The sequence below is a fragment of the Myotis lucifugus genome, unplaced genomic scaffold, assembly GCF_000147115.1.
Source record: "Myotis lucifugus unplaced genomic scaffold, Myoluc2.0 scaffold_207, whole genome shotgun sequence".
NCBI lineage: Eukaryota > Metazoa > Chordata > Mammalia > Chiroptera > Vespertilionidae > Myotis > Myotis lucifugus.
This window is the reverse complement of record NW_005871255.1, coordinates 2,065,682-2,080,881: the sequence shown is the minus strand read 5'-3', so window position 1 is coordinate 2,080,881 and position 15,200 is coordinate 2,065,682. Positions and strand designations below refer to the sequence as shown.

General features: G+C 40.8%; 1 protein-coding gene across 4 annotated transcripts in view; it reads right to left on the bottom strand.

Moving 5' to 3' along the window:
* ZNF410 (zinc finger protein 410) overlaps positions 1 to 15,200 on the bottom strand; it is a 37,986-nt gene that overhangs the window by 7,198 nt on the left and 15,588 nt on the right. For 2 of the 4 annotated variants that reach the window (XM_006097632.3, XM_006097636.3), the window contains exons 4-10: positions 14,437 to 14,655; positions 12,978 to 13,169; positions 8,300 to 8,450; positions 7,632 to 7,813; positions 2,547 to 2,636; positions 1,957 to 2,082; positions 881 to 1,021 (exon numbers count right to left, since the gene is read on the bottom strand). In XM_006097632.3, coding sequence (XP_006097694.1) covers positions 881 to 1,021; positions 1,957 to 2,082; positions 2,547 to 2,636; positions 7,632 to 7,813; positions 8,300 to 8,450; positions 12,978 to 13,169; positions 14,437 to 14,655 — 1,101 coding nt within the window. The remainder of the gene's footprint in view (positions 1 to 880; positions 1,022 to 1,956; positions 2,083 to 2,546; positions 2,637 to 7,631; positions 7,814 to 8,299; positions 8,451 to 12,977; positions 13,170 to 14,436; positions 14,656 to 15,200) is intronic. The other 2 variants (XM_023761338.1, XM_006097639.3) reach the window with 1 other exon arrangement.

The window sequence follows — 15,200 nt, the reverse complement described above, 5'->3', positions numbered from 1 at the left end:
ACTCTAAGGCCTTGTTGGCTCCATGGAGAAGTTACACAGATATGGTCACTTATGCCCCAAATTGACTGAGTACGATATGAATAACTAAAATACAGATCTCAGACTTATTAAATGTTCACTAGTGATATCACCATGAAGATCTTTTGGAAATAGTTTATGCATAAACCACTTAGCCTTCAAATTTCAGTTTATTTTAGTGGCTTTTTTAAACTTATACTGCTCTTCCTAACTATACCATGTAATTTAACATTTGCTTATTACTATCTTCTGTTTCCCATGTGTAAGTTTTGACTTCTCAACTAGATTTTAAGGTCCCTGTCTTCTACTTTTTAATCTTTCCCATGGTGCCAGGCATAGAGTAGGCACTGAATAAATGCATGCTGACCTCACCTGTTACGTTTTTCAGAGAAGAGGGCCTGGCCTGTGTAACTTGGGTGAAATTTCTACACCAGAGAGAAGCAACTGTTTCCTAGAGAGCCCTTTCTTTTCTCCTGAAGATATGGCTTTTGATGGTATGGAGAAATTGCTTTATATCTCCTCTGTAAAACCTGGTTATGTTCTGTTTAAATGTTTTAAAAGTTAAGTTCTTCCATAACTGCAATAGGAAAAATAGAAATAGTTGGGCTAGGATGCTAGGATTATGGATAATCTTCTTTAAAATTTTTTCTCTTTATTCTATTGTTACATCATCTTTTCAATGAATTTTTTTTTTTACAAGTTCACTTATTCACCCCCAGAGACAAAGAACACAATGCTACTCAATCATACCACAGCTACTCACAAGAAATGAAATTAAAACCTCTATTTTGGAGACAACCCCATTCCTTAGTCTCTAGTGGCAGCCCACTTTCCCCAAATAAAGAAGAGTTGAAATTCTTACCATCATCAACTCCTAGGATAGAATTGGTATTTGGTAGGTTCAAGGACTCTCCACCAAGGCTCGGCTGGGGATTCACAGACACCAGGTTTTTACTGGGTACTGAAGCCTCTTCAAGCAAACTACTGCCCATTAGTGGCTCAGCTGCACAGAGAACAGGATGTGAGAGATACAGCAGTCAAGGCTGCACCTGGTCCCCACTCTTGCATAGGAAGCTTGCCTTTTCTTTCAGAACTAAAAATTAACCTGTATCTTGGATACCATCTCCTATTACACCTACTTTTGAAAGCAAGAGTAAGCCTACAAGGAAAGGGTTAAGCCTTATGAATAAACACCCTTGCTTGTGAGCTGGATAATTAGCTTACAAAATAGGATGAATGCCCTTAAAGGAGCATTTGGAGTGAAAGAACTGGTTAAGGAAAGACATGGAAAAGGAATAATAAAAAGTATCAAATTTACGGTAAAAAGGGAGTCATGACTGATAAGTAAAATATGCTTAAACTCTTGTCATACAGAAATCTTTATCACAGTGATACTCAAATGCTGGTTCATGGATCAGCACTAGTTACCATCCAACTCACTCAGGAAACTTTTAAAACTACAGATTCTGGGATTTTACTTCCAAATAATCTCAATTACCAGGCTGTTTTGTTTAGGGGGAGGAGTAGACAATATGAATATACTGTATATATTTTAAAAGCTTGTGGCTCAGTGGTTGAGTGTCGACCTATGAACCAGAAGGTTGCCGATTCGATTCCCAGTCAGGGCACATACCTGGGTTGCAGGATTGATCCCCAGTAGGGGGCATGCAGGAGGCAGCCAATCAATTATTCTCTCTCATCATTGATGTTTCTCTCTCTCTCTCCACCTCTCCCTTACTCTCTGAAATCAATAAAAATATATGTATTTTTTAAAAAGCTTGCAAAGGGTTTTTACTGTATAGCTACATTTGGAAACCACTAGCCCATCAAATGAGACCAGGTCTCTTCCCAAAACAGAATCAGAACATTTCCAGATAACCAGGCATGCCAGTTATTTGGCCAGAAGAAACAGCACTCCATGAAACCCTCTCTGCTCACCAGTTTGCTCCTGCTCTTGACTCCCAGCTGTTCCCATCTGCAAGTGATGCTTTCTCATGTGCACGTTCCTGCTCCCACTTTGAGAGAAGGTCTTCCCACAGACTTGACACTGATGAGGCTTCTCTCCTGCAACAGGGACCAGGTTAAGACAAGGGAGCCAAAACGACAAGGTGCATTCCTGACAACCAGAAAATGGACTCAAGGCCTAGATGGAGAAGCCCAGAGAATGTTAAATTACGTAAGAGGCTGCTCCTTCTCCCACTTCCCACCTTCCCCAGCCTCTCAGCCTTCAGTACGAAGGCAGGAAAAGTACCCCAGGAAGACTTAGCATGCTCACTGTTCCCAGCCCCGAGTCCTTTCCAGACCCATTGTTCTGTTGCCTTCATAAAACATCTTTGCTATAAGGTCATGGCAGCCACACAGAATATTTACTTCCCTTTTCAGATACAGGCTTCCACAGACCTCTAGGATATGTACCATCCTCAAGGATTCCAACCCTGGGTTCACAATATCCCCTTCTCCGATTCCCCGCCACCACTCTCCTCGTCTTCAACATTCACCCTGGTGGTTCTGAACGATGATCAGAGTACCTGAGTGAACCACCAAATGTTTTCGGAGGCTAGAATACTCAGCAAAGGAACGGCCACATCCTTGGGCTTCACAAAGGAAAGGCTTCTCTCCTAGAAACAGAAAATGAGATAAAGACTCAGTCTTCTGGTGAACTCTCTCTCTCTCTTTTTCCACCAACCGTTTTCTGTTTCCAATGACTTAATCTGATTTCTTTAATTCAGGCTATATAATTTCAGCTGGGCTATCTAGCAAATGTCACCTCTCAATGTTCTGCTAGTATACAGCCCACCAGACTGCCCTGCCCTTTTCTCCCTCCTGGCTCAAGAGCTGACCCTCAACTGCACTGACCTACCTTCTTTAGTGACCACATCCCCCCTGAGGATATCAAGATTACAGTATGTAATATGTGCCGCTAGGATTTTAAACTTATATACCAATTCTCTTTAAGAATCAGTTTCTAGATCCATTAAAAAGTACAGATTTTTTAAAGTTATAAAGTAGATATTATATATTCTCATTTTATAAAGAAAACAAATAAAAACATGTTTAGTCAAAGGTACACAAAAAAATCTATAAAATATGTTAAAAGTAGATATCTTCATAGTGGTATTAAAGATGATTTATTTTCTTTCTGCTTTTCTGTAATTTTTTTCTACAATCTTACTTAGTTATTTAAAAATCAAACATGCATGGTAAAAACTGAGTAAGGCCTGTGGACTGACAGTACTGTTAACATCCTGGTTTTGATATTGTACTATGACTGTATAAAATGTCACTTTCTGGGGAAGTGGGGGAAGCACACACAGAACTCCTTGTACTATTTTTGCAATTTCCTGTAAGTCTATAATTATTTCAAAATAGAAAGTGAAAAAATCAGATGTAGTCTCTATCCTCTAAGGGCCACAGACTAGTGTGAGAGAGATAAATGTATTTATAAATAACTTCAATATAAATTATTGTACCAAAAAAGGCTATAAGCATTTAGAAAGGGAAGAGACTCTGATTGTGATCATTTTTTTAAAGAAGCTGAATTTAAGCTGGTCTTAAAAGATGACAAGGATGGAAGGAAATTCCAGGCACAAGGAAAAGCATAAGCAGAGCCTTGAAACTGAGAGTGCCCAGGGCAAGTTCAGAAAACAGCAAGTGTGAAATAGTAAGAAATATATACATTGGTCTCTGGCCCTGGTTCTTCACACAGAGCTCCTACAATTCTTATGAATAAGGGTACGAGGAGACTCCTTTGTTCTAACATTTAGTTTTTAATCCCAGTTGCTGATGCAGGGTTCCTAACACCCTAGTAAATTTCTTAAGTGATAGAGCACTAGGAACATCTTTTGTTCTAATATTTGGGTTTGATCTTGGTTTCTGACACAGAGTCCCTAAATCCCTTGGAATTTCCTGGGTAATAATGTCTTTTGTTCAAATGAAGTGACTCTTTGTGGGCTCCTGGATGGACCATGCCATGATTAGAAAATTGGGATTTTCAGCCTATGTGATGGAGCCTCCATTAAATCCCAAAAGCACATGGTTCAGAGAGCTTCTGGGTTGGTGAACCCATCTACATGCTGAGGGTGACACACCCCAACCGCACAGGGACAGAATCTCCTGAGCTCGGGACCCTTCTAGACCTGGCCCTATTGTTCTCTGTCTGGCTGTTTGTCTGTATCCTTTGGCATATCCTTTATTATATAATTAATTGATAAACATGTTTCCCTGAGTTTTGTGAGCTATCTCACAAATAATCAAATCCAAAGGGAGGATCATGAGAACTTGATGTGTAGCCAAGTCAGAGAGGAGTTACGAGCAATCTACTGCTTGCTACTGGCATCAGAGGTAGGGTGGAAGCATTCTGTGGGTCTGAGCCCTTAACCTGTGGGGTCTGACCTATCTCCCTCCAAGTAGGGCACCCAGCTGGTGTTGCAGAGAATTGCTTGGTGTGGGAGAAAACCCACACATCTGGTGTCAGAGTGCTGTGAGTGTGGTTGTGTGAGAATAAAGGAGAAACCTAAGAGTGAGTTTCTCCTACTCAGCAAGTAAGGCTGGCATGGTGATAACACAGGAGCTGGCCTTGAAGGAGGAAGGGCCACTGCTCTAGATTATCCTGTTCTTTCAGACTGTACCACACAGTTTTATGTGGTGCTTTTCTTCTTTTTGTTTTTGTTAATCCTCACACGAGGATATTTTCCATCGATTTTTAGGGAGAGTGGAAGAGAGAGGGAAAGAGAGAGAGAAACATCGATTGGTTGCCTCCTGCACGAGCCCCGACCAGGAGCCGGCAACTAAGGTACGTGCCCTTCCCGGAATTGAACCTGGGACCCTTTGGTCCACAGGCGGATGCTCTATCAACTGAGCCAAACCGGCTAGGGCCACACAGCTTTATGTTTATGACATTCCTGTGGACTGCAACTTTTTTGAAAGCATATTTGTGTACTTACACCTATCCCAGAATGCTAGGTACTCAAAAAGTTGCTGACTGAACAATATCATATATATGTATATGATATAATAATATGAATAAATGTCAAAAAAACTGAAAATTCTAGTAATAAATAAGATTAAATGTTTAATGAGATGAACTAAAATAACCTTAAAATAGAGGATTTAGAAAACAGATTTTAGTAGTATGAATCTCTGCATCAAGCTGGCCTAGGATATAGACACAGCCTTCCTATTTGGATACTGACAGGGTGGTGATTTTGCGGAGATAAAGTACAAAGGAGAAGAGGAGGTTTAAAAGGCAATGTTGCATTATGATTAAAGCATGAGTTACTTAACCCTGAGTTCAAATCCTGGCACTACCACTTAGTATGGGGAAGACATTTAACCTCTCCAAGATATAATTTTGTTTGTTTTTAATCATCACCACAGGATATGCTTATTGATTTGAGAGAGAGAGAAAGGGAGAGATTGGTTGCCTACCCTAAGTGCACCGACCATAGATCAAACCCGCAACCTGGGTATGTGCCCTGACCAGAAATCTAATCAAACCAGCAACCTTTTTGGTGTATGGGACAATGCTCCAACCAACTGAGCCACCCAACTGGGGCTCTAAGAATCAGTTTTTTATCTATAAAACGAACATAATACAATCTCAAAAGATTATTTTGAGGATTAAATGAGATAACACAAGTATTCATATAGTGCTTGGCATAGTAAGCTCTCCTGGTAAGCCACTAAAACTGGCAGCTCTGCCATTTCCTAGTTGCATAATGTTAGGCAAGTTACATAACTCTCTAATCTTCTGCTGCTTCATCAATAAGTACAGTATGTAATGAATAAAGTTACCTTGAAAATTAAATAAGATATATATATATATACATATATATATATACACACACACACACACATACTAGAGGTCCAATGCACAAAATTCGTGCAAGAGTAGGCCTTCGCAGCCCAGGCTGCCTCGGCCCTCATGGCCCTGGCTGCCTCGTGGCCCCACCCCCCAGTCATTCCAGAAGGTCTTCCGGAAGGTCATCTACTGTCTGGTCTAATTAGCATATTAGCTCTTTATTATACAGGATACACACACACACATGTACTTGGCACATATTAAATTACCTCAATAAATACTAACTTTTATTATTATATTAATTTTTAAAAGATTTTTAAAATAGATTTTTTAGAGAGAGGAAGAGAAAGAGAGAAACATCAATATGAGAGCGAAACATCGATTGGCTGCCTCCTGCACTCCCCCTACTGGGGATCGAGCCCAGAACCCAGGCATGTGCCCTGACCAGGAATCAACCAGCAACCTTTCAGTCAGTGCATGGGATGACGCTCAACCAATTGAGCCACACCAGCCAGGACTATTATATTAATAATTGAGACCCAGATCTGTGAGTCATCCTGGGAGAAGTGATTGAATTAAGGCCGGGGAATGCAATGAGAGAGCACACTGAGTGAAAATGAAAGAAGCTGGAAATTCTGATACTGGTGAACAATTGGAAGATTAACAAGGGAGAGCTAGTAAAAGTTAGAATAAAGAGAGAAAATCGGGTCATTCTCTGAAGTAAAAGAAAGCATTTTAAGATGTTCAGTTTTACAAAAAGCTACAAAGAAGGTGAGCAGCACAAGGTTGAAGTCACTGTACTTAACAATAAGGCATGGTGAACTCGACTTCTTTCCTAATCGATTCAGCTAGATGTTTTTCTAGTTTTTTGTTTTTTGGTTTTTTTTTAATTCAAACTGCTTTCTTGGAGCAAGTATAGTATCCTCTTTCAAGAAAGAGCTGAGAAAGAGCTATTCTGCCCTGAAACACAGCCAATGGTAATGTCAATCTAGAGGGGATCACGCCTGGAACAAATGTGGCTTCAGCTTGGACTTTTAAAATGCCCTTTAATCGTACCTGCTGTCATTTTAGTAATGCAAGAATGAACAAGGAAGAGACAAAGGAAGTGGTGAGAAAGTAGAGCAGAGTTACACATCCTGAGGCAGTGATCTGAGTTCAGTGAGTAAGCTCTGGCAAGAGACTTGGCACATGCTGGGCAATGGCTTGGCAAGTCACCCCATCCTGCAGCTATCCCCTCATGTCTCCTCAGACTGAGAGTCAGGGTATCTTTATTTTTCCGCTTTGATATGAACATGTTGTTTGACCCAGAACAAGTTATTTCTCTATTCTGTTTCTCATGCTGTGAGGCCCTAACAAGCAAGCAAGCTCCTCAAAGTCAGGGATTTTATATTCGCCTTTGTACTTCCCCCATCTTACCCCATTTAGTGCCTACAAACGGCTCTGTAAGGTTTCTGTGACTCAATATTCATGCCCAAATTACAGTTGTGTAATGTTCAAAGATATCTGGAAAGACTTATTTTGTCCATTTCTCATCATATTGCTGTCAGAGGTTTTATATTCCTTTCTACACTTTAGGCTCCTAGAGGCAGAAATTAACAGTCTGTTCCTCACACACAGGCGAAAGCTCAAGAAATGTTACTGAATGAATTGAAGAGTGCCATGAGGAATCTGAAAAAAAGAAATTCCATCTTCATAGTTCTAGCAACAAACTTAGACCTTTGCCTCTATTTCCACCTCAGAGCCTTTCCTAAGGATACGTAAGCAAGCATTAAGCCAAACAGTTTGTCCATGGGAAGGTTAGGGTTGCACACACCTGTGTGGATCCTCAGGTGGTTCTTCAGATTCCCGGCTGTAGTGAACTGCTTACCACAGCTAGACTCAGGGCACATAAAGGGCTTCTCTCCATTATGGGTCCTCATGTGCACCTTCAGCCTCTGCAGCACATAGAAACTTTTCCCACAGCCTTCTGCAGGGCAGATGAAGGAGCGGTCATTTCTGAGAAACAAACAAACAAACATGCATGAGCAACCATACTTAAAAATGCTTATTGTTAGAGAGGACAAGTCAAAGCTCCTATTGACTCTGAAGGCAGATAGTAAATCCAAAACCTGGATATACTGAAGTTACCTGAAGTTTGTTAAAACTACAGACGCCCAGGCCCTTCTCAAAATATGGATTTCTAGGTTTAGGGTGGGGCCCAAGCTTATGCATTATTCTTCTTAAGTTCTCTAAGAAATTATATTTATAATGAGATTTGAGAACTCTTGCTGCAGCTCATTTAGGTGCCAAATGTCTTATTAAATATTTGCCAAGAATGAGATAAATGAGACAATGATAATCTTTCCACTAAAGAACAAAAGACATCTTAACCACAAATGAATGGCAGCCCTTGCTTTCCTTTAATTTATCAATTGGGGGTACAAGTTCCTCTGGAAACATCAATGTCTTTGGCTCCAAGTGTGGAGTCTCAGCTTTGCTCACCGATGAGTTTTGAGGTGGTACTTAAAGTGAGCTGGCCACACAAATGTCCGGTCACAGCCTTCAACTGTACACTTGAGCTTCTTTTCCACTTGAGGAAGGGGCCCGGATTCTTTGGGTTGCCCGTCACCAGAACCAAGGTGGACATTTTCTCCTATAAGAGAGTCACATATTTGTAATCCAGGAAAGAACCCTGCTCAGATACTTTGGTTCAAACAAGAAAACTCCTACATTTTATTCCTAGTGATCAATTATCAAATACCTATCTTCATCTTCCCCAACTCTTTGTATCCATTTAACAAAAGAAGTGAGAGTGTTCCACATGCCCACCCCCTTACGCCAGAGAACTAACAAAGCCATCATGCTTTGTTGCACAGACTAGGCCTCTTGGCAAATGTAAGAAATGTCAAAAATGGTTTTGTATCAAAAAGCAGAGTTAAACCTATTTTGTATTACACAGATTGGTGGGAAGGCAGGTATATCAACACCCAGAGTGGGGTGCTACAGAAGATGACTTAGAGTCGTAGGTAACAAAAACTTGTATTTTAAGGAGGAACGGCCTTTCTGGCTTAGTTCTGGGCTACGGGAGTGAATTTCGTCTGCAGACGGCCATTCTTACATTTCAATCTTCTGAGTCAATCTGGCTATTCCTATCATTCTACAGAGTAAGAGCCACCTTCTAATGTTCTGTACCACCCCTCTTCAGTTATAAAATATTTAACCAGTTAACTGCCACGCGTCCAAAAGGAAAACCATCCCCACACGCCACAATATTTTGAATTTAATTTAAAAGATCAATTTGCAATGAATATTATAAAAATAAATATATTACTCACAATTTGGATGTTCTTGAATATTTTCAGCTGAAAATTCTTATGAAAAATGATTTTAAAGTTGGTCAGGGCTGCCACTTAGGGAAAACATTTTTTTTTAATGGACTCACACAGCGTGTGGGGAAGGTCCGCCACTTGCGTCTATAGACGCTTATGGCGTACAATGGGTTAAGAATGCAAAAACTCAGCAGATTTTAAAATTTCTAACCACACTGTACAAAAGAGAGATAATATCTACTGAAGGTTTTTGTTCAACAGAATAAAAGGAGGGGAGGAGAGAAGCACACATTGCAGTACCTCCTTAAATTTAAATAAATCAGTTAACTAAAAATTATTTATATTCCAAAGTAGCAGGTGGTGCTCCTATCCTTTCAGACATAGTTGGACATCAATTGAGAAAAACATTCATTTAATTCTGCTATATACATAAAGACTTTATCTTTCCACTCATACATACCTTAGAAAGACAAGAGTTGGGTACATATGTTGTTCCTATCACACTCCCTGGAACCTGACAGTTGATCAAAGGTAGTGTCTGTCCCATCTATTAATCTTATTCTCTTCCTGCCCTATATTCGCTTTCCTGTACTGCATCAATGCTAGTCATAAAACTAATTGCTCCAAGGTCAAAGTAAAAGCTAAGATGCCTTCTGCTAGTTAATATTAACTTTCTCTTTTAAAATATTGTCCCAGTTTTTTTTATTTGTTTAATTGAAAAAGTAATACCTGTACATAGGTAAAATTTAAACAGCACACACCACAAAGGAAATTTCCCAACTCCAAAGCTCCAGCTAATTAATTTCTAATGAAAGGTCTGTAGAAACCCCTCGCTAATCCAGAGATTTAAGCCTGTGACAGTTGGGGCTCTGTGCATTCAATTTTGTAGACACAATGATATAATTATAAAGCAAAAGAAAATCCCTCAGCAAAGAGTGAGTTGCCTTGTATTTTGAGTCCTTATAAAATCACTCCCTTAGAGAAGTGCTTGCTCCCTCAATTACTGTGTTTTGGGGGGAAGGGGGGAGTTCTGTTTGCAGAAGACAGATTAGCTTAAAATGACTTCAACAATGATAGTTTTGAATATTTAGAGGTCACCTGATGAACTGGTTCAAACAAATAAAGAGAAAGACAAAGAAATTCAACACCTCATATTGCAGAAGCTGGATAACAATTGTAAACACTTTAAATCTCCTACAGTTATGCCAGCAGGTCTTTCTTTGCATTTGGGATGCAATTTCCAGTGAGGTTATCATATATAGCAAGGATCAGTCAACTTTTTCTGTAAAGAGCCAGATAGTAAATATTTTTTACTATGAGGGCTATATGATCTCTGTCGTAAGTACTGAACTTTGTCATGGTAGTGGCCACAGACAATTTGTAGAACTAATTGGATGCTAGTATTCCAGTAAAACTTTATTTACAAAAATAGGTGGGTATTTGGCCCATGGACCTTCGCCTACCCTGATATAAGTATCAAATGCAAAATTAAATTTTGTTGTTGTTAATCTTCACCAAAGGATATTTTTTCCATTGATTTTTTTAGAGAAGGGAAGGAGAGAGGGAGGGAGGGGGAGAGGGAGAGAGGGGCAGAGGGGGAGAAGGGGAGAAGGGGAGAGGGGGAGAGGGGGAGAAGGGGAGACATCGATGTGAGAGAGCCTCATCAATTGGTTGCTTCCCACCCATGCCCCGACTGGGGCTAGGGATCAATTCTGCAACCCAGGTGTGCCCGTGACCAGGAATCTAACCTGCGACCCTTTGCTATGCTGGTCGACTCTCTAACCACTGAGAAATACCAGCCAATGCAAAATTAAAATATTTTAATGCCTTGATCAACTTAGATGAGTGTGAAGATGATGTGCTTTGATAAACTGTGCTACAGAACTCACAACATGGCTTCAGTAATGACAGAGGTTTTTGTTTAAATGTATTAAAATATTGAATGAAATTTCATTACGTTATTGGGTAAAAAGCAACATTAAATTAATATATTTCATATAATCTAAAATGTGTGTGTAACCACATTTAGCAAATAGCAATTTACAATGTTTAATTTTATCTACATGCCTAAATGATATATAATAGCCCCCCAAAAAGGCTTTTAGGCAACCATTTTATTGAGAAAATGGAAGATTATCATATACTAGAGGCCCAGTGCACAAAAATTTGTGCACTGGGGGGGGGGGGGGTCGCTCAGTCTGGCCTGTGCCCTCTCACAGTCTGGGACCCCTCGGAGGATGTCCACCTGCTGGCTTAGGCCTGCTCCACAGGGGATCAGGCCTAAGCTGGAAGTCAGACATCCCTCTGGCAGCCCGGGAGCCCTCAGGGGATGTCCACTTGCCAGCGGGGAGCAGGTTTAAGCTGCAGTCGGACATCCTTAGTGCTGCTGAGGAGGCAGGAGAGGCTCCCACCACCACCGCTGTGCTGGCAGCCGTCAGCCTGGCTTGTGGCTGAGCAGAGCTCCCCCTGTGGGAGTGCACTGACCACCAGGGGGCAGCTCCTGCATGGAGCGTCTGCCCCCTGGTGGTCAGTGTGTATCATAGTGACCAGTCATTCCCAGTCGTTCTGCTGTTAGGGTCAGTTTGCATATTACCCTTTTATTATATAGGATAGAGGCCTGGTGCATGGGTGGGGGCTAGCTGGCTTGCCCTGAAGGGTGTCCCAGATCAGGATGGGGGTCCTGCTGGGGTGCCTGGCCAGCCTGGGTGGGGGGCTATTGGCTGTTTTCAGGCTGGCCATGCCCCCCAGTGACCCAAGCTCCCAGCCTCTCCTTTTTTTCTTTTTTTTTTCTTCTGGGATTTATTTATCTTCTATAATTGAAACTGTGTAGCCTTGAGTGGAGCCCAGGGCCAGCCAGGGCAGGCGGGAAGCTTGGCTTCCTCCATCACCGGGGGCAACCCAAGCCGCCTATTCGCTCCAGTTCTGTAGCAGCCTTCATCTTAGTTAAGTTAATTTGCATACTCGCTCCTGGTTGGCTGGTGGGCGTGGCTTGTGGGTGTGGCAGAGTGATGGTTAATTTGCATGTTTCTCTTTTATTAGTGTAGATTTGGACTCACCTTACACTCAAGCATATCAGATAGTTGTTATGCTATCTCAAAGTAACATATTTTGAGACTAATAAAAACATCCACACAATGCTTTGCTGATTATAAAGCATTTCCCAGATAGAATCTTATTTAATCTCTATAACAACCTAATCAGATATGCTACCTGACCTCTATGTTCTGAACATGAGAAAATTGAAGCTAAGGAAGATTATATTCCCTAGGCAGGGACCTAGTAAATGATGGCACCAGGTATGGATCTCAGGCTCCTGGAGTCCAAATCACAAGTTCCCTCCCTATATTGCTTCTCACTGGCAAATATAGCACTATTCCCTCAATGTAATGTGGGGATGTTGAAGATTTCAGGATTCAGAGATCAGCAAAAGCATCACAGGAAGAATTTGATCTTCATTAGGATAGGGCCTAAGCACCTGCATTTCTAAGTTCTTAAATGATACTGATGATCCAAGGACCACATTTTGAAAATTACTGGGTAGAGAAAAGTGGCAGAGGAAGTAGTACAGACATGCTGAACTCAAAAGAAACAATACAGGGGGAGGGGGCAGACTAGAAGGGGTCAATGGGGGTAGGAGGGGGGAGAATGTACATCTATATTACTTTCAACAATAAAGATAAATCTAAAAAAAAATAAAGTTTAACATTAAAAAAAAGAAATGAAACAGTACTACAGCCCTCATAACTAGTTTCTAACTTGTCATGAGCAACAATTTCATTTCCTCAAAATATAACCATTGCATTACCAAAATCTCTGCATAGAATACTGGAAAACACCACAGGGGGTCTCACCATTGCTGCTGGTTTTTGCATTCTTTGCCAGCTGTGCACGAGTAGCAGCAATCAAACTGTCATGGGCCAACTCCTGAACCCGGAGGAACCATGGGATGCTACTGTCCGTGCTCTCACTGGAGAGGAAATCATTCCCTGAATCCTCTGCCTCATCTTGTACAAATACTAAGTGCTCGGCTGAAGAGCTCAGACCTGGTAGAAACAAGAAGACATATGAAAGTTAGCCATCAGGTAATCCTGTTATTGGAACGCTGTGTGTCCTGAATCAGCTGTTCCAGATTTTCACCTCTTACCTCAAGCTTCAATTCTCACACAAGATTAGGTTATCATCTTTCCACTCCCAGCCTTCACTTCTACTACTGCAAAAACAATTGCTCTTGCTAAAGTCACTAGTCCTCATCTCACTATCCCATTCTGAAGTATTTGGCATAATTTAGTAACTTTTCTTCTTTAAAACATTTTTCTTCTGCCCTAACCGGTTTGGCTCAGTGGATAGAGCGACGGCCTGCGGACTGAAGGGTCCCAGGTTCGATTCCAATCAAGGGCATGTACTTTGGTTGCCGGCACATCCCCAGTAGGGGGTGTACAGGAGGCAGCTGATCGATGTTTCTCTCTCATCGATGTTTCTAGCTCTCTATCCCTCTCCCTTCCTCTTTGTAAAAAATCAATAAAATATATTAAAAAACAAAACAAAACAAAACATTTTCCTTCCTTGGATTCCCCTTCACCACTCACATTCTATTTCCTTATTAAGTATATTAGGGTGACATTGGTTAATAAAATTATATAGGTTTCAAGTGTATCGTTACATAACACATCATCTGTATATTGCATTGCATGTTCACCAACCAAAGTCAAATCTCCTTCCATCACCATATATTTGATCCCCTTTACCCTTTACTACCTCCTCCCCACCCCCTTTTAGCAATTTCTTCCTATTCTTCTGTTACCCTCATAAATGTTTGGGTTTTTCCCCATTGTCCCAGATTTGCCTATTTCTGTTTATGTTCTAGACTACTCCTGAATCAAAGAATCCTGCTCACTGTTTCAGACATTTCCTGAATGCTGATAAGCACCAAAACTACATATTTCATACCAGACCTCTCTACACCTCTGGATTTGTTTCTAACGCTAAAGGATTCCTCCTCCTGAATGTCCCTCCCACAGCTCAACATCAACAGGCACAAATGGGAACTAATCATCCTCCCTCCAGCCCTGTTCTTTGTGTTCAATATCGTGGTGACCGGCACCACCTAATTTCCCATACAAGAAACTTTTGATTCACCCTAGAATCTGCCCTCTCTCTATCCACATTGAATTGATCACTAGACTATACCAATTCTCCAAAGTAATAAAATAATAAGGCTTCATTTCATTTTAAGTATGTCTGAGTTAAATATGGCCCAGCACAATTTTTTTTTAAAGCATAAGCAGAGTTCAGAAAAGGATAAAAAAATACCTGCTCTTGTTAAGTTAAGAAGAATAAAAGAAGTGCTATCACTTGGCTGTAGATCTTGCAACAGGCTAGGAGACTCTGGAGTGGACAAAAACTCCGGGGACTTCTGTACAGTCTGAGCCCTCGTCTCCTCTCCGTCTGGGCCCACATTCACCTGAAGGCTTCTTAACACAGCTGAAGGAGGGACCTCCTTGGAGGAGTTAGTATGATTTGGAGTATCATCTAGTAAAGAAAAAATAGTACAGCTTTATAAAGCACCTATTTCCAAAGAGCTCACCATATTGATACATAGCACCTAATACCCTTGTAACCTCTCTTAGCATCTAACACCCTTGTAGAAAGACATTTTCATTTTATAAATACAAAATTTGCCTCAGAAAAGAACAGAGAGATGGCTTTAAGTTCTAAAGGAAGTCAGTCAATAAGTGAGGGACATACTCCTCTAACACCTGGCAGTAACTAATAGCCAACCATCCACATTAGGAATTATCGACCTTTGTCCTTTTGAGGTCAGAAATCAGTACTTTTCCCTTAAAAAAATACGGTTATACAAAGAATACTAACCTAAGAATAGGCTCTAAATTTTAAATTATTATTCTTTGGGAGAGATCCCTTGCATGTATGTGACAGTTCTGGTGAATTATTGGGGGAGGGGGGGAACATAGCTGGGGAAATAACTGAAATTTTATAGAATCATCAATATGTTTCATTATAGTCTGGGTTTACATTGGATATAAAGAAATAATCAAAATACTTTCTAATTTTAT